This window comes from Malania oleifera, chromosome 8 (genome assembly GCF_029873635.1).
Source record: "Malania oleifera isolate guangnan ecotype guangnan chromosome 8, ASM2987363v1, whole genome shotgun sequence".
Taxonomy (NCBI): Eukaryota; Viridiplantae; Streptophyta; class Magnoliopsida; order Santalales; family Ximeniaceae; genus Malania; species Malania oleifera.
In genome coordinates this window covers 63,337,545-63,363,554 of record NC_080424.1, presented here as the reverse complement: position 1 = coordinate 63,363,554, position 26,010 = coordinate 63,337,545, and the positions used below count along the sequence as shown (strand labels likewise).

At 36.9% G+C, this 26,010-nt stretch overlaps 1 protein-coding gene across 3 annotated transcripts in view; it reads right to left on the bottom strand.

The window, feature by feature from the left end:
• The window catches only part of LOC131162391 (BEACH domain-containing protein B), a 147,477-nt gene that overhangs the window by 15,268 nt on the left and 106,199 nt on the right, over positions 1-26,010 (bottom strand). For all 3 annotated transcript variants that reach the window (XM_058118827.1, XM_058118828.1, XM_058118829.1), the window contains 8 exons: positions 23,569-23,684; positions 10,134-10,598; positions 9,776-9,989; positions 1,870-2,091; positions 1,213-1,683; positions 796-1,134; positions 230-682; positions 81-127 (listed from right to left, as the gene is read on the bottom strand). In XM_058118827.1, the coding sequence (XP_057974810.1) occupies positions 81-127; positions 230-682; positions 796-1,134; positions 1,213-1,683; positions 1,870-2,091; positions 9,776-9,989; positions 10,134-10,598; positions 23,569-23,684 (2,327 nt within the window). The remainder of the gene's footprint in view (positions 1-80; positions 128-229; positions 683-795; positions 1,135-1,212; positions 1,684-1,869; positions 2,092-9,775; positions 9,990-10,133; positions 10,599-23,568; positions 23,685-26,010) is intronic.

The following is a 26,010-nucleotide window of genomic DNA, read 5'->3' as shown; positions in this document are numbered from 1 at the left end:
ACTAATTAATCAAGATATGTTCTTTTGCACTTCAAGAGTCAATAAGTATCCCACTACATGGTTTTAAATTTTAAAATTACCTGGGAATGTCAGGATCACTGAAATTACGGTATCGATCCTCAAAAACCTGTGCAGGTAAAGCTTAACAATCAGATATTTGTGAAGATGTGATGTTGAAAAATTAGAAATCAATATGTACCTTAATTGTCCATAGATGAAATGAGCTTACCTCAAACCGTTTCAAGTCCAATGCTCCAACAGGTTTTGAAAGATCTCGAAAGGTTGAAGACTTGTTGAAGTCAAGAATCTCAGAGGAATAATCAGCCAATACCCATGGGAAGACAGGATACTGTGTTAAATCATTGTAAGATCTGCCTGCAAGAGTATTAAGAATCATTAGGTACTCAAAGTTCGTCATATCCCTTCTCCTCCAGCTCTCTCTGGCAGCTTCCGCAAGCTCCACTGCTACACGTCTATCAACGAAAGAAATTGCCCCATTCTTATCCTTGTTATTTCCCTTCACAAGCATCGATTCATTTCTGGTGGCAACTATCAAGGTTCCCACATCCTTTGCAACTTTTTGTGATCCAAAATTAAAAAATATAGGGGCAACTGAGTCATTGGAAAAAATTTCTATTGCTGTGTACCTAAGCAAATATCTAGTCCAATAAACAGCCTTTATCTGCGATCAGCAAAAAGGGGAAAAAAAAAAAGAAAAGTAAAAAAAGAGCGATCAGAATGTCAGTAAGAGATATGAGTTAAAACTGATAAAGATAAATATTAAAGTTCTTGTACCTTGCATATATTCCATCTTCGGTGACGCTTGATAGTTTTATGTTGCTTAAGAAATACATTATCATGAGCAGTATCGATATTATCAATTGCATTCCCTTTCTCGGAATCCAAACCAAAATTTTGAGGCCATCTAATAATTTTTTGCTTTCTAACTCCACATTGATCAGGCTTGGATGAATCTGAACAGCTTGAAGCACTAAAGTTCTTAAAAACAGATGATCCTCCAGTTCCTTCAACCAAAAACTCACCAAAGAAATGCAACATATTTTTCATGACTGCCAGATGTCCAGCCAATTTTTTCTTAGGTGTTACAAGTATACAAGGAACAGACACAAGAACCTGAAATTGCAATTTAGATGTAAGAGATAAAATGCCATATTCAATCGCTCTTATACATTTTGATTTGGTCACACCAACCTCACTAGTTTCTGCATCAGATGAAGTGGAAGAAGAATCATTCCTATCTTGAACAATGTCCTTCTGGTCAATGGTATCTTTCTCTGCCTCTTGGTATGAACTTTCTTGAGGATCAGGAATGGAGCCCTGCCCTCTTATTTCAGCATCAGTTTCATTGGGTTCAGAGTTTCCCACATCAGTAATCCTGCGAACTCCCTTCAGCAGAAACTGCTTCATTTGCTCTGGAATATGGCCCCCAAAACTGGATTTGCTGTCATTTACAGGAAGCACAGCATCAATGTTAGATGTGGTGCATGGTGGGTGACACAACATTTCATCAAAATGGTAATTTTGTCTCAGTTTTGGCCTGCGCCGCCATGCATCTTCTGTCTTGTCAAGTTTCCAGTGTCTTATAGCACTATTTGGAAAAGGATTAGCTGACCATGGACCTCGCTCATCAATGAGAGTCCGAAACATGTGTATCCATTTTTCCTGTAGAAGCAATTCATGCAGTTATACACAGGCTAATGAAAAAATCCATACCAATTGCCCGGATAAAAATAAGGCAAACAAGCCAGTGAAGTAATAAGATCATGTAAACTACCACTGAACACCACACACACATGCGTGAACGTGCACAAACACACATTTCTGCACATAACAGATGCCTGCACTTACTGCAACAATTTGCTGCTCCTCATCATAAGCAAGCTGGAATGCAGCTCTCCTGCTATCATCAAATGCGAGAATTGTGTTTAAGCTACTCTGTATCTCATCCTCTAAAGCTTTCTTTTGATTACATTCTGTGGAATAGTTTTCTTCCATCCTTACGTGGAGCTCCTGCAACTGCCTTGTGCGGTCAGCTTTTGACGTCTTTACGTAGTTGGCCTCATCAGCAATCTGAAAAATAAAACTAGATAATTAAACAGCATGCACTATAATAGTAGATACTAGAGCCAAGTAGCTTTCAATGTGGGCAGTGAACCACAAATAACAGTTCACTGTCCAGATTTTACATGTTCCAAATTATTAATCCACTGTCTACTACAGAAAACATAATTTATTTTTTTTAATTTTAAATTAATCATTAAAATTTCACCACCCAAAAATGCTTTCATAAATTTAAGTATATATATATATATTAAATTACATAAACAATGCCAAAATTTTTTAAAAAATTTGACTTCATTTTGATTTGGACACCAAATCGTCTATGTTCAAATTTGGTCAGTGAATTGCAATTAGTTGTCTTTAGAATCATGAGTGTGGACTTTGGAGGCATGCAGAAAGCAGCAGAGCTAAGAAGCTGCTTTGAGATTGGGACTTCAAGTGAAGCCTGTGCTTTGCTCCAGGTAAGAATACAAATGTTTGATGCACCTAATATCCTGATGTTCTAACACAAAAACAAGATAAAATAGAAAATTAGACAGATTCAAATTATTTTTTAAAAATCCTTTTAAAGGCTATTATGTGCATTATCCCGTTACATCCACCCTGCACCATTTTATGTATTTAAAAGATAAAAGGAGTAGGGTGGGGGTGTGGGGCAGGGGGGTGGTTGTGGTGGTGGTAGTTAGGAATTGTATGCATTTCCTAGCAGCACGAAATAGCTGCTGTCAACGCTTGAACCAGCACATTTGCATTTAATAGCTGAATACATTTACAACTGCATAGATTGCCCTCTGTGTAGTCAAATCTCATATTCCCTTAGGGTCTCTTTTCCTTAATTAATTTCCTTCAGAAGGTCCATGAATCATCCCACAATTTATTGGAATCTCAATATTTTGATGAAATTTGTCAAAAATTTTCCATCAAAAAAAAAAAAATGAAATTGGACTCGAAATCTTCAGACTAAAACTCAATAAATACCATTCTTGTACAACTTTGATGGAGAATTTGAAGGTTTGACAATTTTCATGCAAAATTTGAAAAAAAAAAATAAAAAATCAAACAATTTCATTAAATTTAATAAATGCCTTTATTCAGACAATATTTTTTTAAGTATTTAACATTGAATGAAGCTTTAGTAAGTCGGAGAAACTTTCAATTGGAGTGCAAGCTATCTCAAACACAAAAGTCATCCTTTTATGTTTTAGTTATTTGAAATTGTTTTTATTCGTTTAAAATTTACCCATATTGAGTTATAACATTATCTTCTGTGCAATATTTATAAATTTTCAACTGTTCATTTTATTTTGTTAATTTATTCTATAAAACATTTATGACTAGTACTAAATTTATTGGTTTATTCAATACTTTCATATTTTTATCTCATTAACAAAACTGTGCCATATTCCTCATCTTCACTGCTCGGTTCCTTGGCCTTCTAGCCTTGCCTTGACAGTCCATTGCAACGTGCAGACCATCGTCCTCATCTTTGGTCTTCCTCAGTTATTGCAGCCTTGCAGGTTCTTTTCTTGTTCAGTTGTTCTCATTATTTTAATCTGCTCAGATTGTATAGTAAAATAAATATTAAAAGTAATTGCATTATATTTGCATTAAATAGGAAAAAGTTCCTTTTCCCTAACACTTCTCTTCTCTTTCATCTACTTTGACTCAAATTCCCCTTCTTTTTCTTTCCTTTACTTTCACTTCTAAGGTTTCTTTTCATTTTCTTTTCTTTCATTTTCCTTTACTCTGTTATCTCTTTTGGTTTTTTTTTTCTCACCAACCGAACAGATCCCGTCTCTCAACTTTCTTTCTTTCCTTTCTTTTCCTTTATTTTCTCCCAAAGACCCAAACAAATCCAAGGATTCTTGCTCTTCAGCCCTAAAATCATTAAGAAGCAATGAAGATTTTATGGGCTGAGGAATTTTTTTTTTTTTCAATATTCTTGGATTTGAACTTGAATTTAGATTGACAAATTCTTGCAATCCCTCGTTGCACTATTTCGGTTATGTTGCAAGTGCCCAAACCACTCGAGTCGTACCTCCCTTATCTTATCTTCTACAAGAGCTATGCCCAACTTATTACGAAAACGTTCATTCCTAAATCTTAATTTATCTTTTAACATTATATCACTCATCCATCTTAGCATTCTCATCTCGACAACTTTTACATTTTGGATATGTTGTTTCTTAGTCACCCAACATTCTGATCCATATAGTATAGCTGGTCTTACAGTCATCCTATAGAACTTTCTTTTTAATTTTAAGGGTATTCTATGATCACATAGCACACTCGAAGAACTTCTCTATTTTACTTGACATGCTTTAAATCTTTGCACTACATCTTCTTCAATGTCTCCATCATCTTGCATAACATATCCAAGGTATCAAAATTTACTATTGATCTAAAATCAGGACTCAGTATTTCAGCAATTGGGAGGTTATCATTTGTAAGCAGAGGCACTAAAAAGCTCGATTAGGCTTGAACTTGACTCAAGTAGTATTATAGAGCTCAAACTCGAGTAGATAATTAAGTCGAGTAGAGCTAGGATGAGTGACGTACGTTTTAGAATGAAGAATCATACTGCATTTAAATTAGACTTCGAGAAACCTTTGATAGAAAGAGTTGGGACTTTTTGGATGAGGACATTAGGAGGAAAAGCTTTGGTGTTAGGTGCAGGAGTTGGATTAGGGGCTGTCTGTTGAATGCTTATTTCTTGTAGTTATTAATGGGCAGGCTAAAGATCAGTTTTCTTCCTCTAGGGGAGTTAGGCAAGGGGGATCTGTTATCACCCCTTTTGTTTGTTCTTGTTGTGGATGTTTTGAGTAGAATGATAGATTGGGCTGTTGATAAGGGGGAAGCGAGAGGTATTAAGGTGGGGAAGGAGGAGGTTGTTGTGTCTAATTTGCAATTTGCAGATGATACAATTATTTATTTAGATGATCACACGGACTCCTTAGTTAGCATTCTTACTACCCTGCAGATTTTTCAGAGTCTCTGGTCTTAGAATCAATCTGGGGAAGAATGGTACTGGTCCGATTAATGTTAAGCCCTGGGAAGGTTTTGGAGTTGACTTTCCTATCTTGGTATGGGTTTTTTGAATGGGCCTTTAGTCTATTTAGGAGTTCCCTTGGAAGGTAAGTCACCCTCGCCAGCCTTTTGGGATCTGGAGGTGTCTAAGGTAGCTAAGTGGTTGGATCAGTGGAAAGGAGCATTGTTTTCCTTGGGTGGTAGAACTGCTTTTTATTCAAATACTATCCGGGTGCATTTTTTTTTTTTTCTTTTTCACCTCTTTTAAGATTTCAGGAGGGTCAGCTCATTAGTTAGAAAGAATTTTGGGGGGTTTCTAATTTTGAGGGATTTTCTTCAGTCAGGTGCTGAAGAAAGGAGATATCATTTGGTTAGGTGGGAGGCGGTTTGTGGGTCTAAAGGATGAATGGGTCTTGGTACTGTGGTGTATAAACACACCTATCTTTTGGCTAAATTGTTGTGGAGGTTTCCCTTGCAGGTGAATTCTCTTTGGCACATAGTACTAAAAGTATGTTAAATATTAATGGGTGGGATGCCAATTGAGGTGTAAGAAATCCTTTTAAGAGTCCTTGGAGGTTCATGTTATATTAAAACTTCACCTTGAAGTTTAAGCTTCTAGGATGGGGTCAACAATGTATATCAAGCTTTAACACTCCCCTGCATGTGCAGCCCAACAACACATGGAGAGAGAAACAAATAAGAAAAGACACCCATCACAAGGAACACTATAATTTTTAAACACCACACAAAAAACACAGGCGACAAAACTAGAACCTTGGACCTCCTGGCAAACAACTCTGATACCATCTTTGATTACCACTTTACCTATAAGTTTAAGCTTTTAGGTTGTGAGCCAACAATGTATATCAACCTTAACAGTTCATTTCTCAGATTTATCTTTCTCCCATTAACTAAATTTCAATTGGGAAGAAGCAAATGTATTGGGTTTTGAGAAGATCCTTAGGTTTCTTTTTTTTTTTTTGGTGGGGGGGGGGGGGGGGGGGGTGGGTGGTGGGTGTTGCCAGCTCTATCTTCTTCTTTTACTCGGTTATATCATCTCTTTCCCTGTCATAATGATGTGACCTCCTCTTTCCTTAGTTCCAATATGGATTCTTTTTCTTGGGATTTTCACTTTAGAAGGCCTTTTAATGATAGAGAAGTGGAGTTGTTTCCTATACTGATTTCATTGGAAAATTGGATAATTGTCATACCTGGTAGAAGAAATATGCTAGAGTTTGGTCTTTGGATTTTTCAGGGGAGTATTCTCATACATCTTTCTTTTCTCATCTTACTAAAGTTAATTCTATTTTTCCTCTCTATCAGGGTGTTTGGGAGGTTAAAGATCCTTCTAAAAATAAGGTTTTTGTTTGGCTGGTTCTTAATAGAGTTAACACCTACACTCTGCTGCAGAGTGGGTCCCTTCTAAAGCTTTGCCACCAGACACGTGTTGTGTGTGATAATAGTTCAGAGGATCTTTCTCACTTGTTTATTCATTGTTCTTTTGCTTGGACAAAAATGAAACAAATCAAATTAGCACAATGGCGATGCATAGACTTCAAGATACTTTGAAGTCTTCATGGCTGCCAACAAACTCAATTTATTTTTATTTTTTATTTTTTATTTTCAAAGTCAAGGAGCTAAGTTGACCCACTGCTAACTCTGGTTTAATCCAGCCAGCAGAGTCAATACTGGTTCATGCCATCTTCGGTTCTCAGTGCATGACTGGATTGGCCTGGTGAATGTTCTTTTTTTTTTTTTAAAGCCCTGGTGAACATTTTCAATTGAACCTGGTTGGACCAGGCGGTGAGATGCAGGTTTTAAAACCACAGTACAACCTCAAGATTTATGCCCTGCCTCTGTAAACAACTATGATTCCCTCCTTTCATGCCCTAGGGCAGCCATAGTGATGAGGAGCAACCATGGTCTTAAATTTCCATGAAATTGTCAAAATTTCCGTTGAAATTTCCCGTTTCTGTCAACCTCGAAATTTTAACTATAGAATGAAATTTTCTCGGAATTCAAATGAGAGATTTAGGAGGGAAGTGAAATGTCTCTCTTAATTTAATTTAGTTTTTTATAGAAACAAAAGATTATTATGAGGGCTTTTGAAATTATATGAACAAATACACTTACAACAACATTTTATTTAACCATTCATGTCTAAATTATCATTATTTGTATATAATATTTAAATGATTTATTTATTTCATTTGTATTAACTGAATATGTTTAATGTACATTATCTTATAAATATGTTCAATACACATATTATATTACAATTTTTCCACCTCATACACAGCATAGATGCATTTAACTTGAAATATATTAGTCCTAGAACTTACATTATTATGTAGATTAACCATTTCATAAGTTTCAAAAAAAAAAAAAAATTGCATGCTTTACTACTGATTTCAGTTATTGTTTCAAATCAAAATTGAACTTGGCATCAAAATTGAAATTTCTGTCCAAATTTATGCATTTTTGGAGCTTTGAAATTTGAGTCAAAATCAAAATTTAAGACATTGGGAACAACTATGAGTTTGTATAGGGGAGAGAGAAATGCTTTGCTATGCTGGCACTAGACGCAGTGAATTTATCACCCTCACTACCCCCCATCCCTGCCCATGCGGCGAGTGCTGTCCCCTTTCCACCAGAAAAGTAGAGCTTCTTCTTTTAGAGGCTTTGGTAAGAGTAATGATGGTGGAAGTAGTCCGGATTCGTGGGCGCTTTTTCTTTGGGAATTTTGGGTGGAAAGAAATGCACATTTCTTTGAAGAATGGTCATCAAATTAACCATTGCTTTGGAATAGATTTGAGTTTCTAGTCTCTGCATTTTTATCTTGTTCTTTTTAGGGGATTTGTTTTTCAGAGAGATAGATTGGTTTTGTTATATGATGTTTTCTGTTTTTCTTCCTTTTCCTTTCCATGGTACTTTATGAAGATATCTTATGCTCCTATTTGTACATCTTCTTCTTGGATAAGAAAAATATATTAACAGAGAACATGTGAAGTACAACAAGATAAGAACAAGAGGGCCTCCAACAAGCAAACAGAAAAGAACCGTAAAATTAAAGTAACATTACCTTGCAATCCCAAACAAGATTGCGCATTGATAACCCTTAAAAAACCCCCAAAGGAATGGGCCAAAAAGAGGCAAAGAGCACTTTTCTACACCACAGCAGAATAGGAGAAGTCATGCAATCCTTGCAACAAATAAACCCCTGATCACCACACCAAGCCCTGTGCATGGAAGAACATCCTACTCAAGGCATCTGCCACCCAGGTAAACAAAAATGTAGACAACAGATCCACTTGCCTAAGCCCCCGAGAAGCCGTGAACCACTCTCTAGGCTGAACATTAGCAATAGCAGAAATATTGGATGAGCTCAATGTACGGCTTTTCTCTCTTAGTGAAATTAATGTTTTTTATGCTCGCGCGTGTGTGTGTGAGAGAGAGAGAGAGAGAGATTTAGGGGTACTCCAAGGTATCAAGATCTACTAATGTAATTGATTTCTTGACTGTCAAGCTTAACCTTCTCTCCAATATTTCTCCTATGACTGAAATTACATTTCATATATTCTGTCTTATTTCCACTTAAAACTTCTTGATTCTAAAGCTATACTCCATAATTCTGACTTAAATTCTACTCCACCCCCAGTTTCATCAATCAAAGCAATATCATTTGCAAACAACATACACCATGGAACCTCATTTTGGATACTCCTAGTAAGTTCATCCATCACTAGAGCAAAAAGATAAGGCTCAAAGCACATCACATCCTAAATGTACACCTATGTGACTGGAAATTCCCTAACCTCTCCACATGTAGTCCTAACGCTAGTCATTACTCTATTGTACATATCACTAATAACATCAATATACCTACTACATATACCTTTTTTTCCTAAAGCCACCATAGAACTTCCATAGTTACCTTATTATACGCTTTCTCTAAATCAAAACAAACCATATGCAATACCCTATCCTAGAGCATAGCACACGCCATCTTCTTCCCCATAAAGAGACTGTGTGTTCCATTCCAACCAAATACCCCACAAAACAGCAACAAAACCACAACTATGTCTCCCAATGTATTTATAATATATCTCATACACATAAAATACCCACAACATATGATAGTATTGTAATACTGTCTGCCAAGTTGGAGTGCACCTCTCCCTAAGGGTTCGGTAAACAAATCAGATAGTGAGACTTCACATGCATGGTTTTGATAAGCTTCTGCAAAATCTTTTCTCAAACAAAGTGAATTAATTTCAATCTGATTCATGCTCTTTGTAATGATTGTACTAAAGGGTTTTGCTTCTCATATTTACAGTGAGATTGGCAGGCTACATGATTTAATTAATTTTATTTTTGCCTCTTGTACTTTTTATTCCAAGGAGGATTTCTTATTCACCTTTTCATACTTTCTTTTTAATGAAATTTCTTCTTTTTTCTATTAAGAAATGAAAAAAATAAAAGAAAAAAAAAACATCTGTAACCTTCAGGGTAGGATGTAACAACATCACCCTTGGGTCAAGGCTCATCCTCAGCTGACAACAATGCTACCATAAAAAGGAAAAAATAAGGCAGCTGCAAACAATGCATATTGCACATAATCACTACTCATTAAAGAAAAAATCTATGGAATTCATTTGAGATATACCGCAGCAAGCACTCGATCCTTCTGAATTAAATTATGAATTGCTCCTGTTTCTCTTCGATTGCTACCAGAATCTGATGAATCATCTCGGCCTGCAATACTGGTAGCAAGAATTGATTTCCCACAGCTTACTGCTTCTCGAAGCAAGTGTGATATAACATGAAATCGAGCACCATCATCCAGCATTCCATACTGTGACCTAGCAGCAAGCAAAGACCTGCCCATAATTTTAATTAAAAGTCAATACCTAGTGAAGAATGCTGTTTAACATATATCTATAGATCAAACAATTGAGGAAAACTGAGATGATTAGTAACTAATATGCACAATCTTGTTCAAATGTCAAAAAGATTAATTATACCAAATGAAAAGCTGTAATCTGCCCTTGCTTTGCTCATCATCGGCTGCCAGAAGACACGGCAGAAGTGAAATGATCTGTTGGACACATCGTGATGCTCTTTCTAGTGAAGATCTGCAGAGATACATAATGACAAGTCGAAAAACAATTCTCGGACATTTCTCCCCTCTCAATAGCATAGCCTTATCAACATTTTTATTTGATTTTACACCCAATGCATTGCCAATCCCTCCAGATACAACAACTGCAGCCACTTCTGCAGCAGGGATATTCAATGATTCTACCAAGCCACGTGCTCTTTGTCCAAAGGATGGTCCCATCATTGATGAAGATTTAGGAAATGTCTTGCTCCGCCCCTTACCATTCATCTCGCCAATAACAATCCACAGATTATCATATAAACTCCACCACTCGTCAGTTATTAGGTCATCTTTATTAGTGACTGCTTGTTTGCTAACCCATGGATTCCTAGAAATTGAACAATTAAATAAAAAAAATATTATGTCAGAAAACATAAAAGATCCATAAACGAGTGGCAATGAGAACTACACATGATGGAAACTGCATAGGGCAAAATAAATGATTGAACATAATGTTTAGTTATATTACCAAACGTGAAAGTATGTTCTAAAAACAGTTTCACTTGTGCAATCACAATATGCTTTCATATTAAAAATTGTATAAATTAAACACTCACTGTTAGCCCTAGTGGCTAAGGGTTCTCATTCTAGTTTGGCTCTTAAGTATGCTAACATTTTTCCTCAAGTTCAGTTCAAATATACAGGATAGTTCCAAGGCAAGCATAAGGGTCAGACATGTATCGAACAAGCAAAGAGCCAATGACCATCAACAAAGTTCCACACATGGCACATCCGGAGCTCAACCACCCAAACAAAGCATATATATATATATATATATAAAACTCTAATTGTATCTTTGTTGGGTTGTGTTGGTGAGAGGTAGGATGTATGTTACAACTCTTGCGAATATGGTGTGGTCAAGAGTATCTTGCAAGAGACGAGCAAATTACATATGCATATAGTTCATAATAGGTTAGAACATTAATTACGAGTTCACACATGCATACCAAGTCACCTAACTGCATAAGATGTCAAAGTGGCTTTTAAACATATTTATCAAACCAAGACACCTTTTAATTGGTAAAAATTAATTTTGGACAAGATGGAACTTTAACTTGAACAAAAACCATTTTTGGACTTGTCCACATCCATTTAAGTAAAAAGGGATTCGTCGACGAACTCATCAAGGGACTCATCGACATTCACAAAGGAATCGTCGGCGATGAGATCCTGAGACCACCTAAAATCTCAAAGTAGCCTCGTCGGCGAATACAGGGGATTCGACGATAAATGTACAGAGGTGGCTCGTTGATGTACATAGGGGAATCATTGACGAAGAGAAACCGAGACCTATTTGAATTGAGCAGAGAAGACTCGTCGATGAACACAGGGGTTTCGTCGACCCCTGTGTTCGTCGACGAATGCATGTGAAAGACTCGTCGACGAGGTCATGGAATCGTCGACGAGTGTCAGGCGGACGAACGCATTTAATGCGCAGTAACGACTAATTTTCAAATTATCTTTTCTCCATTAATGCCCAACGGCTCTCTAGCAAGTTGTTCGTCCCTTTGCCCTTTAATATGAGTCTCGTGCATTAATTTGAAGTTAGTTAAGCATTTTGGTTGTTGAGCACATTAATAGAGCATTCATTCTAGGGATTTATTTCAGCTCTAAAACTCTCTTGCTCTTTACTCTTGTCTTACACATCATTTACAAAGAGAGTAGTGTGAGGTTTTGATTTGTATTATCAAGCTCAAGAAGGAGTACTTTGAAGTTGCATATGGTTACTTTGATTTGTTGTATTGAGGGGTTCTTTGTGAGCCTTTGTAAGGTAACTCTTGGTGAGCATCGTGTTGTAGCACTTAGTGAGTAGCTGGGGTGCGTACCCGTGATTGTAAAGGCTTCTCCGTCTTGAAGGAGGATTGCTTAGTGGATTTTGAGAATCCTTGAGTTAGTCTCAAGGCGTGGATGTAGGCTTGGTGCCGAACCACGTTAACATCGTTGTGTTGAGCTTTTCTCTCCCTTCACTATTTATTTGTAGTGAATCTTTTTATTTGTTATTTATTGTGATATATTTCACTTGTTTCTAGGTCAAAGTTATTTTGTAGAAAAAGTTAAATATTTGCGAAAGACGTCTATTCACCCCCCTTTAGACGCACACCCAGGCTGACAAGTGGTATCAGAGCTCCAGTCGCTAGACATTCGGAGTAACATCCATGCGAAAAGATCAAATGACAGATATGTTTGCCCAAGGACAATCCGTTGACCATCCACCCAAGTTCTGCAAATCAACCATCCGGCATGGAAAGACCGAATGTCAATCTTCATCCAAGCATATGACTACAAAGTGTGGAATATAATCATTGAAGGAGATTACGTATTCAAGGATGACGAAGGTGAGATCATACCGATTGGTGAAAGAATATGAGATGTTCAAAATGGAAGAAGGTGATTCAATTACTTCTATGCTTACACACTTTACACATATAACAAATGGATTGAAAGCACTTGGTAGGGAATACTCTATGGAAGACAACGCGCAGAAGGTGCTTCGCTCATTACCAGAATCATGGCACGCAAAGTCTACTGCAGTTGAAGAAGCAAAGGACCTATCCAAGGTCACTCTTGATGAGCTGATTGGGTCTCTCAGGACCTATGAAATCAAGAAGATGAACACTTCAGCTGAAGTAGATAAGCTCAAAAAGACACTGGACATGGCTCTAAAGACGAGAAGCAAAAAGGAAATTATTGAAGAAGAAGAAGAGCGTGACAATGACGAAGAGATTGCTCTTATCACTAGGAGAATCAGAAACTTCCTGCTAAACAAAAAGGGTAAGAGTAAGGGAGATTCAAGCATGAAGTGCTACAATTGTAAGAAGCCCGATCATCGGATGGCTGAATGTCCCCTATTCACAAACAAAGGCAGCAACCAACAAGGGAATAAGAAGAAATACAAAACCATGAATGCAACCGAATGGGACGAGCTCGATGGACTTTCAACCGACGGAGAAAATGAAGAAGAAGTTGCAAATTTTTGCTTCATAGCGGATGAGCAAGATGAGGTTTGCTTGAAGACCTCTTTGATGAAAAACAAATGGATCCTTGATGCTGGTGCTCAAGACACATGACGGGGGATGCCAGAAAATTTCTCTCACTCATCTACAAGAAAGAAGGGCTCGTAACATTCGGAGACAACGCCAAGGGAAGAATCATAGCTAAAGGTAAAATAGGTAATTCCTCTCTCTTTATTGATAATGTTGCTCTCGTAGATACACTTAAGCACAACTTGTTGAGTTTAGTCAGCTTTGTGACAAAGGACTAAATGTTTTATTTCAATCCTCACAATGCTCAATAACTGACTTACATGGAAATACTATATTGGTAGGCAAATGAGAATCAAGCGTATACACCATTGAGTTTGATGATATTAATTCTTGTGATGTTAGGTGTTTGACTGTAACAAGTGAATCTAGTTGGCTATGGCATAGGAGGTTAGGACACGCTAGCATGGACCGCTTGCGTAAACTATCTTCCAAAGAACTAGTAAATGACTTACCTAAAGATAAATATATTAAAGATAAAGTTTGTGATGCTTGCCAATATGGAAAACAAAATAAATCACCTTTTAAAACTAAGAAAGTGCTTTCCACAACAAGACCATTAGAGTTAATTTGCCTTGATTTGTTTGGGCCAAATGATGTTGCAAGCATAGCTGGAAAAGTGTATGCATTTGTTGTTGTTAATGACTTTTTTAGATTTTCATGGGTTATCTTTTTAGCAAACAAAAGTGACACATGCAAAGCTTTCATTCACTTCTGTGAAAAAAGTACAAAATGAAAAAGGTATGCCCATTGTTCACATTAGGAGTGATAGGGGAAGAAAATTTAAAAACCAAGAGTTAGAAGATTTTTGTAATGAAAATGGCTATTCACACAATTTCTCCGCACCTATAACTCCACAGCAAAACAGAGTAGGAGAAAGAAAAAACCGAATGCTCCAATAAATGGCTAGGACAATGCTCAATGAACATAAACTTCCAAAATATTTTTGGGCAGAAGCTGTTAGTACAGCCTGCTACGTTAGCAATTATGTCATTATCAGATCCAAAATAGGAAAAACCCCATATGAGATTTGGAAGGGTAGAAAACCAAACATCTCACACTTCAAGGTTTTTGGATGCAAATGTTTTATTCTAAATGATAGAGATCACCTAACAAAATTTGATTCAAAATCCGATAAAGGGATCTTTCTAGGATATGCAATGAACAGTAAAGCCTATAGAGTATTTAATAAAAGGACTCAAACTGTTCAAGAATCAATACATGCTTTTGATGAAACTAACCCAAATGCACCCAAAGAAATAGTTGGCTTAGATGATCAAGTGACTACCATGAGAGTTGAGAGGGAACTTGAGCAACTTGAGATTAACGATGACCAAAATGAAAATGCCCAAGAAATAAAAAATGATTATCAAGTGTCATCACCTAAGGAAGATTCTGCAAGACCTGAAGAAGAAAATCAGGAACTCCCTAGAGCATGGAAATTCGTTAGAAACCATTTAATTGATCAAATCATAGGGAATCCATCCCAAGGAGTCAGTACCAGATCCCACTTGAAGAGTGGATGCAATCATATAGCCTTCGTGTCCCAATTAGAGCCTAAGAATTTTGAGGAGGCTGAAAATGATGAAAATTGGATAATTGCAACGCAAGACGAACTTGACCAATTCAAAAACAAAGTATGGGATTTGGTTCCTAAACCCAAGAACAAAACAATAATAGGGACTAAATGAGTGTTTAGGAATAAGAAAGACGAAGATGGTAACATTGTAAGAAACAAAGCTAGATTAGTTGCACAAGGGTATAACCAACAAGAAGGAATTGACTATGATGAAACTTATGCCCCAGTAACAAGACTTGAAGCCATTAGGATGTTACTTGCCTTTGCTTGCTATAAAGACTTCAAGTTATTTCAAATGGATGTAAAGAGTGCTTTTCTAAATGGGTACATTAATGAAGAAATCTATGTTAAACATCCCCCAGGTTTTGAGAGTCATTTACAATATGTGTTTAAAACTCTCAAAAGTTCTTTATGGACTTAAGCAAGCACCAAGAGCATGGTATGAACGATTAAGCAAGTTTCTCTTGGAAGATGGCTTCACAAGAGGAAAATTTGACACTACCTTGCTCTTGAAACATAAAGAATATGATTGCTAGTCATACAGATTTATGTAGATGATATCATTTTCGGTGCCACTAATGAGAATATGTGTAAAGAATTTGCCCAAACTATGCAAGAAACATTTGAGATAAGTATGATGGGCGAATTAACTTTCTTCCTTGGGTTGCAAATAAAACAAATGAAGAATGGAATTTTCATTAATCAAGCAAAATACGTCAATGATATGCTTAAGAAATTTGGGCTTGAAATGGGAAAATCAAAAGCAACGCCTATGAGCATAACAACGAAACTTGATAGTAATGAAAAAGGGAAAAATGTTGACAAAAAACTATATAGAAGGATGATTGGTAGCCTACTATACCTCACTTCTAGTAGACCTGACATTATGTTCAGCATTTGCTTATGTGCTAGGTTCCAATCCTCCCAAAGAGTCACATCTCAATGTCGTCAAGAGAATCTTTAGATACCTAGCAGGATCACATGACTTAGGGCTCTTTTACCCTAAGAATGCTCCTTTTGGCCTCACCTGCTATTCAGATGCTGACTATGGGGGATGCAAAACTGACAGGAAAAGCACCAGTGGTACGTGTCACTTTCTAGGACACTCACTTGTCTCGTGGTTTAGCAAGAAGCAAACTTCGGTTGCTCTCTCAACCACGGCGGCTGAATACATAGCCGCAGGCAGTTGTTGCGCTCAAGCTTTATATATGAAGCAACAACTCGAGGACTTTACAATTTTGATTAAGGGTACACCAATTTATTGTGACAACACTAGTACCATCAATATCTCGAAAAACCCGTGCTTGCACTCTAGGACTAAACATATTGAGATACAACACCACTTTATTCAAGATCACGTACAAAAGGGAGACATTGAATTAGTATACGTGAATACCGAAGATCAACTGGCTAATATTTAACAAAACCCCTAAACGAAGAAAGATTCAGTAAAATCAGGCACGAGTTAGGTATGTGCACTCCAGAGGACTTATCTTAAACTGTGCCATGAATATGCTCTAAGATTCACAAGCAACAAAGGTTTCTCCAAGACATTCCTTCCTAGCTAAACATATGGGAGAATCTACAAATTTGCTTTCAAAATAGGACTTTGCCATCAAAGGAGTAGAAGAAAGTAACTTTGCTCTTTCTTTTTGAAAGGATAAGTGAAAATCTTATTAATGCAAATCATCTTGTTCATTAGTGGCTAAATTAAACATTAAGGCAGCAGTTTTAACTGCAATCATCGATGAGCTAGAGGCTCTTGTCGACGAAATTAAATGGCCACTCGTCAACGATAAAATTACACACATCAACGATAATGAAAGAGTAACTAGTCGACGAATGACGATATTCGTCGATGAATTCTATCGGGGCTCTTAAAATTCCAACACACCAAATCCTTCATTTTACGAACCCTAAACCCTCTTTTGAGCCCTAACTCCTCTCTTCCAATCTCTCTGTACTCATCCCCTCAATCCTTAAGCTCTGCAAGATTCCATGGCTCCACGCTCCAAGAGAAGGGCGGTTGACTCTAGACACCCTGAAGCCGGCGAAGGGTCCTCTCGGAATCCTCCTACTGAGCAATCCCGAAAGGCCGCCGCAGAAACTAACCGGAGCTTTGTATCTTCAGACGCTGCTTATTGCTACCACAATGGTATCACCAAGCGAGATATCATTCATGGTAAGATCGTCCTATTTGAGTTTCTTGAAGAAAATTTTCCCACATTGTTAGCCAAATTCCAAGCCGTTGGGTGGGACACTCTGTTCTCGCTAAAATAACTTGTCTACACTAAATTAGTTCAAGAATTTTACTCTAATTTTGTTCCCTCTGCTCGCGGTTGCGCAACATACTCCATCGTGAGACGAAAAACCATCCGCTTAATGGATCAATTGTTTTCAGATGTCCTGTCTTGTAATTTTTTCCCTATCCGAAGCCTTCCTAAGGCGATGTAGCCCACGAGCTATGATTGGTTTGATCCTCATGAGGCCTTGAAATTGATAACTGGGAACCCTGGAATTCCTGAAGTAGCCAGACCCAAATCAAAAGACCTCACGGTTGAGTTTTGAGTCTTACACCACATGATCTCTTATAACCTCTCGCCGCGAAAGGGCAGACATGAATGGGTAACCCTGGGAGACATATTTGTCATGTTTTACTTGTGGAATGGAAAGGGAATATATTTGCCGTCCATCATTATTCAGCATATAGAAGATAACTTGAAACAGTAACAAGGTTGTCTGCCGTATGGCCGATTGCTCACCAAACTCTTCGATCACTTTGCTCTTACTGGCGCCAGCACACCTAGTGTGGTCCTCACTGAGGATGATTTCTACACAGAAGCCACTCTTCATCATATGCATTTTGAGAAGGATGAGGACAGCAACACTTGGGTGAAAGAAAATGAATTGGGCAGGGCTCCGGTAGATGAGGTGGAAGCCGCAATGCACGAGGATGAGGGAGCCGCAAAACCACAAGTTGATCTAGTCATTGAGCGCTTGGATGGGATACAGTTTGCTATGACACAAACGGATCAATGCGATCATGCTCGCTTTGACTCCCTTGATGCAGTCATGGCACAAATGGATCATCAAAATCGTGCCCGCTTTGATTCCCTAGATGCTACTCTAGCCACCATCCTAGCTAAATTAGATCGCCCACAATAGGAGCTTTTGGGTAGGAACCCCCCTCTATTTCTTTTTTATAATGGCAAAGGGGGAGAAAATGGTGGTAGAAAAAGTGTTTTGTATCTTTTTGAATGGAGGCTTGAAAGATGAAAGTTCTTTCTTTTGTTAAGGATTTCACTGGCTGTTTGCATCAATTTTGGTTTCTTGATGCAAATCATCTTGTACTTTGTATTTATTTTTAACCTTGTAATAAAGAACAATCATGCTCCACTAATGCTTGCAAGGAAATTCTGAACCTAAATTGCATATATGAAATGTTGTGAAATACTAATATGCTTGTGTTGAATGAACTAATCATACTGAACTATTTGTGTTGAATGGAATATGGTGATATACTGAGTATACTGAACTGCTTGTGTTAAATGAACTGATCATACTGAACTGCTTGTGTTGAATGAAATATGGTGATATACTGAGTATACTGAACTGCTTGCGTTGAATGAAATATTGTTGAAATATTGAATTGTTTCAAGTCTGAATATATGGAAAAGTGCTCCATTTACAAACGGCATGTTGCCGAAATTTCTATTGATTTTCCAAAAAAAAAAAATATGGTAAAGGGATCATAAAGTGCATACATTAAGGGGGAGGAACTGTTAAAATCTTTTAAACATGTATGCATATCTTGAGGAGGAGCATTTTTAAGAAATTTTTTTTTAAAAGAACCCCAATGGATTGCAATCATAAAAAAGGTGGAGAATGTTAACCCTAGTGGCTAAGGGTTCTCATTCCAGTTTGTTTTGACGACAACAACCTATTAGTGGCTCTTAAGTATGCTAACATTTTTCCTCAAGTTCAGTTCTGACATACAGGACAATTCCAAGGCAAGCATAAGGGTCACACATGCATATCAAGTCACCTAACTGCATAAGATGTCAAAGTGGCTTTCAAACGTATTTTATCAAACCAAGACATCTTATAATTGGTAAAAATTAATTTTGGACAAGATGAGACTTTAACTTGAACAAAAACCATTTTTGGACTTGTCCACACCCATTTAAGTAAAAAGGGAATCATCAACAATGAGATCCCGAGACCACCTAAAATCTCAGAGCAGCCTTGTTGACGAATACAGGGGATTCGGCGACCAATGTACAGAGGTGGCTCGTCGACGTACACAGGGGGATTGTCGACGAAGAGAAACCGAGACCTATTTGAATTCAGCAAAGAAGACTCGTCGATGAACACAAGGGTTTCGTCGATGAATGCATGTGTAAGACTCGTCGATGAGGTCATGGAATCGTCGACGAGTGTCGGGCGACAGAACGCATTTAATGTGCAGTAACTGCTACTTTTCAAATTGTCTTTTCTCTATTAATGCCCAACGGCTCTCCAGCAAGCTGCTCGTCACTTTGCCCTTTAATATGAGTCTTGTGCATTCATTTGAAGTTAGTTAAGCATTTTGGTTGTTGAGCACATTAATAGAGCATTCATTCTAGGGATTTATTTCAGCTCTAAAACTCTCTTGCTCTTTACTCTTGTCTTACACATCATTTACAAAGAGAGTAGTGTGAGGTTTTGATTTGTATTATCAAGCTCAAGGAGTACTTTGAAATTTCATCTGGTTACTTTGATTTGTTGTATTAAGGGGTTCATTGTGAGCCTTTGCAAGGTGACTCTCGGTGAGCATCGTGTTGTAGCACTTAGTGAGGAGTTGGGGTGTGTACCCGTGATTGTAAAGGCTTCTCCGTCTTGAAGGGGGATTGCATAGTGGATTTTGGGAATCCTTGAGTTGGTCTCAAGGCGTGTATGTAAGCTTAGTGCCGAATCACGTTAACATCGTTGTGTTGAGCTTTTCTCTCCCTTCACTATTTACTTGTTGTGAATCTTTTTATTTGTTATTTATTGTGATATATTTCACTTGTTTCTAGCCCAAAGTTATTTTGTAGAAAAAGTTAAATATTCGCGAAAGACGTCTATTCACCCCCTCCCCCCCCTTTAGACACACACTCGGGCCGACACTAACCATTTCACCACATAAAGCTTAATGGTGTAGCATAAAGTGTATTCTCACTCTAGCCGTTTCAGAAAAAGATAGCATCCCTTGTTGTTTCTGGGATGGAAAGGGATACGGCTTAATGGGAGCAGCATGGGTCCAGATCAGTTTAATAAGACTTTTCATTTTAGAGTGTCAGAAGGTGGTGAAAGCAGAGGTATTAAAGGTTTTCAAAAGTTCTAATGTAATGAGGTATTAGCAAGATGACTCAGTTGATTTTTTATCACCTAGTTCCCCAGGATCAATTTGTTATCATGAAGGATTTTAGGCCTATTTTAGACTGGTTACTAATTTACAAGATCGTTGTTGAAGGTTCTGGATTATAGGTTGAGTACTTCTCTGGAAGACATGACCATTTCAGAGAGTCCTTTTTTATGGTGGAAGACATTTTCTTTGGGGGAGGGAGGGGAAATTCTGATGGCTAATGAGGTTGTATAAGATGTTGAATTCAGAAGGGGGTGGGGGGAGTGGAAAACGAAGAGATTTTATTAAGGAATAAAGAATATACAAAGAAGGAGAATAAGGAATCTTTCTAAGAATATAAGAAAAACTAAAAGAACAAATCCGTAAATATAACAAACAACCTGCTGCAACAGCCCACAAAGAAGCCAAATATTGAATCCTATCCCAAACCAAAAACTAGACTCTTCATCCCCTTTAAAATGCAACCATTCCTTTCCATCCAAAATACCCCACAACACAGCGTATAACCCACATCTTCATAAGGCTGACCCATCTTTACTCCTGCTAAAACCTAAGAATGAAGTGGCCAACAGATCCTCCACCAAGTCATGACAAATCCAATTTTCTCCAATTGTACCAAATAACTTGTTCCACATCCTCCATGAGAAGGAACAATGCACAAACAAATGACAGGCAGATTCAGAACTACCTAAACAAAGCACACATACAACTGGAGATAAAGCCTTAAAAGGCCTCTTGCTCCGTAGCAAACTGTTATGTTAACTCTATTCATAACCATGATCTTAAATTTCCACGAAATTGTCGAAATTTCTGATTTTCGCCACCCTCAAAATCGAAATGGCAATCGATTTTCGTCTTGCATAATTTCCATCTAAATCACAACGAATCATCCGAAATTTATCGAAATCTCAAAATTTTAGAGAAGCTTGTCTAAATTTTAACTATACGATGAAATTCGTCAGAATTCAAATGAGAAATTTAGGAGTGAAGTGAAATTTCTATCTTAATTTATTTTATTTATTATATCGAAACAAAAGATTATTACAAGTGCTTTTCAAATTTTATGAAAAAATAAACTTACAGAGTTACAGTAACATTTTATTTAACCATTCATGTCCAAATTATCATTATTAGTATAATAAATAATATTTAAATGATTTATAAATTTCATTTGTATTAACTGGATATGTTTAATGCACATTATCTTACAAATATGTTTGATACACATTATTTTACAACTTTTCCACCCCATACAAAACATAGATGTATTTAATTTGTAATATATTAGTCCTAAAACTTATATTATTATGTTTGTTAACCATTTCTAAAGTTTCACAAAGAATTTCATGCTTTACTACTAATTTCCATTACTTTTTCAAATCGAAATTTAAATTGACATCGAAATTGAAATTTCCGTACTTTTGGAGCGTCAAAATTTGAGTTGAAATCAAAATTAAAGACCTTGTCCATAACAACAAACCAAATAATGTGTAGAAAAACCATTAAGTATAGAAAAACATCACTATTATTCTTTACTATAAATTAATGTGTTAATTTTTTAGTAATAGTATTACACTACTAGGTGAATAAATTGTAAAGTGGGAGGATGTTTGAGTGTGGGGTACATCTTTTAGTGTTAATTTTTCTCACCTTCATCATATTTCTTTTATGGATAATGCCCTTGTTTCTTCTTTCATGGTTATTAAACAGGGTTTCGTCACTTGAAATATCCATTTTCTCATAAATCTTAATGATACTGCTGTTGAGCTTTCTTTGTTTCTTGGTTTACTAGATTATTTCAGCCTTCCTTTAGGAGAAAGAGTGGGTGTGGACTTCAGATGTTTTTGGGACCATTTCTAGTAAATCATTTTTCTCTCATTTAATTCACTCACATGTTTCTTTTCCTCTAGTTAATTGAATTCAGGCAGATAAGGTACCTTCCAAGGTCAAGTCTTCTGTTTCATTAACAATCCATAATTGACCTAACACCAAGAAGCTAGGATGCCTTACAAAGCTTTATCTCCAGATATTTGTGTGATATGTTTTCAATTTTGACAATGATTGCACACACTCTCAACTTAGAAGCTAGGATGCCTTTAAAGGTTTCCTGACATCTTTATGGGCCTATTCTTCATATTCCTCCAAAGGAGTGTGATTTAAAGATCTTCTACAGGATTGGCTGGCACTGTTAGCTTGATATCATCTGCTTTCTATTTTGTTCATTCTTTTTCTTCTTTTCTTCTTGTTTTGTCTTTTAGGAAGATTTAAAAAAAAAAGGGCAGCCTGGTGCACAAAGCTCCTGTGTATGCGGGGTCCGAGGAAAAGGCAGACCACAATGGGTCTATAGTACGCAGCCTTACCTTGCATTTTTGCAAGAGGCTGTCTCCATGTCTTGAACTTGTAACCTCCAGGTCATAGGGCGACAACCTTACCATTGCGCCTAAGGGCTATCTAATATAAATCAGTAAGTTGGGTAGTTCATTTAACGTATAACTTCTGCAAAAAGAATAAAGTTTGCCAACAAGAGTGATTTAGTCTTGGTAGTAAAGATATGACTGTTCTTGAAACAGGATTATTAGCATTTATCAACACATGCTCTTAATATTAACAAATTATCACATATTGCAAGGAGAATGTCCTGATCTCTTGTACCTACATCTCTTACATTTTTTAAGTTTAATACTCCTTCCTTTCCACTCTGAAATCTAGATTCACATTATTTCCTCAAGTATGCACAGCCGATGAGCCAGGCCTACAAATTTCCAACATACAAGCACACATGCTCATGCATGCTACACACACACAAAGACCCTCAAAGAAATCTACGTGTCCTTGAAGCTTAAAGCTAGAAAATTGTTTACTTTATTTATTTCTGTGCAGCTGAAATAGGTAAAAGATTTTACATTACTTGTCATCTTACCTTGGATTTAACTTATTCATTTCTGTGCTGCTGAAACAAGGAAAACAACTTACATTACTTAGTCATCTTACTTTTCCTTAGAATTGTACTTTACGCCATGATCTCAACAAGTTCAAGATAATAGAAGAAAACTATCGAATTTTGAAATAGGCACACAATTCACTTCACAACAACCATAATTGGTATGTAGTTTTCTCAAATTTATTACATCATAGCATGCAACAACTGCAAAAGTAACCATGAACTTGCTTGAAATGTAAGACTAAGTATCAAAACTAGAGTCTAAATTAAAATAATGCACAATGATTAGTACCGACTCAGGTTTCAGGTATACTTTTCAGGCACAAAAAATAAAAATCAAGTTGGCAGAACCTGAATATTGAATCATCAAATTCTCCTTGCAAAGCCTCAATTAATGCAGAGCCAAGATCCTTGTGACTATCTAACTCCAAAGAATCAGGAGAAAAATCTGAGGTACTTGCAGGATACTGCACAAGGAGAAAAATTGTCATTCTTTCTATGTAGCTGCCAGCAGCACAAAAATTTATATGAGTTATCACATAGTAGCAGAAACTAACACAATAATACATCATGCATGCATGGTATGGAATGCCAACATAATAGTACAATACTACCATGTTCCATTTCATTTGCATCAAACAATACCAGAGCTAAAATATAAGTTCTCATAGCATTAGTCATTGAGAATACAAAAGTTAAGAATTTCCTGCGAATTTTTCCCAGATAAAATACGGTACTGGTTATTTGTAGCCCATGTTTTCTTCACACATTAGTGGGACATTAGGGCACAATAGAGAAACGATAAACTTCAGTTTACAATGCAGGCTTAAACATTTCACTTGTCACCAATTTCCAAATGTGACAAGCTTGGGACTCAAAGAAATGCCCCAATTAAAATTAGTTCTTTACTGTGGCCTTTGGTTTGTGAATTCAACCAAAGATTATTGGGAATTCTCATTGATTCCCAGGAATTCCCACATTTGGTTTGCATTTTACAATTGGAATCTCATTCCCAGGAATGGTACATATTCCCACAAAGTTCTTCTAACACCGGCATCCCTATTCCCATTTCAAGAGATGGGTATCCGTATTGCCAAACCAAGGGAATCACCAAAGCGATGAAGTGAGGAAAGGACCCTAGTTATATTTTGAAAACTCGAAAATACCCCAGGTATGAAATGACCCACATATGGTTAAACGACATAGCTTGGCACACATGAATGAAATGCATAGTTATTATTATTTTTATCAATTAAAAAATAGTTTCATTATTGAATTAGCCTTTAAGTTAAGTCGTAATTTATAATCTGATTCTAATTATTGCTTTTTATATTTTGTTTTCAATGAGCTGTGTAATTTTTAGCATTTTATTTTATCCATTGAAATTTGGCTAAAATACTAGGTATAGCATTTCTATTTTGTTAAGTATCAGTTGTCTAACTTGAGGATATTTTGGGAATAGAAATATATTATATCATCATTCCAGGAATAAACCAAAAATGGGGATACAACATGCCCAACAATCTATCAATAATAAGCTTAAAAACCAAACATGGTAATCCTATATTCTCTGGAATCCTATATCCTTGGTAACAAAATTCCCAGGAACCACAGTGCCAAACGGCATTTAGAATTCTGTGAACAAAATGCCACATATCAGGTAATCCACAAGTCCATAGATCTAGATCAACAAGCTAGCAAAGTTTCAAAAATTTAGCAGACATGTGAGACTCAACAAGTTGCTTGAGCTTTGACTCTAGTGAATGCAAATAAAAATTTTCCTCATTTAACGGTTTCTAGAATATCTAAAGTTGAAATGTTCAACTTGGTAAGAACTCTTGTTGAATAGGACTATTCTCTTGCAAAATATTTCCTTTATAAATGACTTGCTTGAACTTTAAAAATATGCAAAATATTAGAAACATAAAGTTAATTAAAAATATTCAATTTATATAATCTAAATCTTAATTTACAGATTCAAAAGTTAGATATCAAGATGGCCTAAGTATTAAACTATTCATTCGTAGGCTACGTAATTTTAGGAATTCCTCAAGTTTTCTAGGCAAGTTATCCCTTATGATGTTGTTCAATAATGCCTTCCCTTCAACGACTACCCTCGCTGCTTCCCATTATCGCTTCCCTTCGTTGATGTCAATGAAGGTACCAATCCCAAGATTTGACCTAAGCTTGATCTCTCCTTTTCTCTTGCTTGAGCCGTCCTCTCCTTATCTCAACATAAGCCCTAGTTTGCATCCCCTCTCCTTCTTTCTCTTGCTTGAACCTTCTTTTTCTTCTCCCTTCCTCGACTTTCTTCTCCTTCCCTACCTTCATCAATGTTCATCACATTCTTAGCCATCTTCGATCATTTTTCCTCGATTTTTCTTTTCTGTTTTTTGGTGTTTGCTGTCTTCCTCTAGTTTGAAGTTACCCTCTGTTTGTTAGCTGTAAGGCCAAATCCACTCTCTTGAAAGAGTGGCACTGGCTTTCTTCTCCCGTGGACCCTCCACCGACAGTTGACTCTCTCTGACGAGATGTCAATGGGTGCAAAGCATACTGTGGTGGTTGAAAGTTAGTCCTTCAACCTGGTCATATTGAAGAGGGAAGCTCTGACTTCCTTAGAATCATTGAATACTACAGAGGAAGGAGGATCTCCATCTTCTTGGAGATGGAGGTGTTCAGATGGTTCCTTGATTCTTGGGAGGACTTCTGAGCATTGAAAAAAACCATACCCCAGGAAACTTTATGGTTTCATCGAACAAAGAACAAGAACAAAACCCTTTCTTTGCAGTTGAA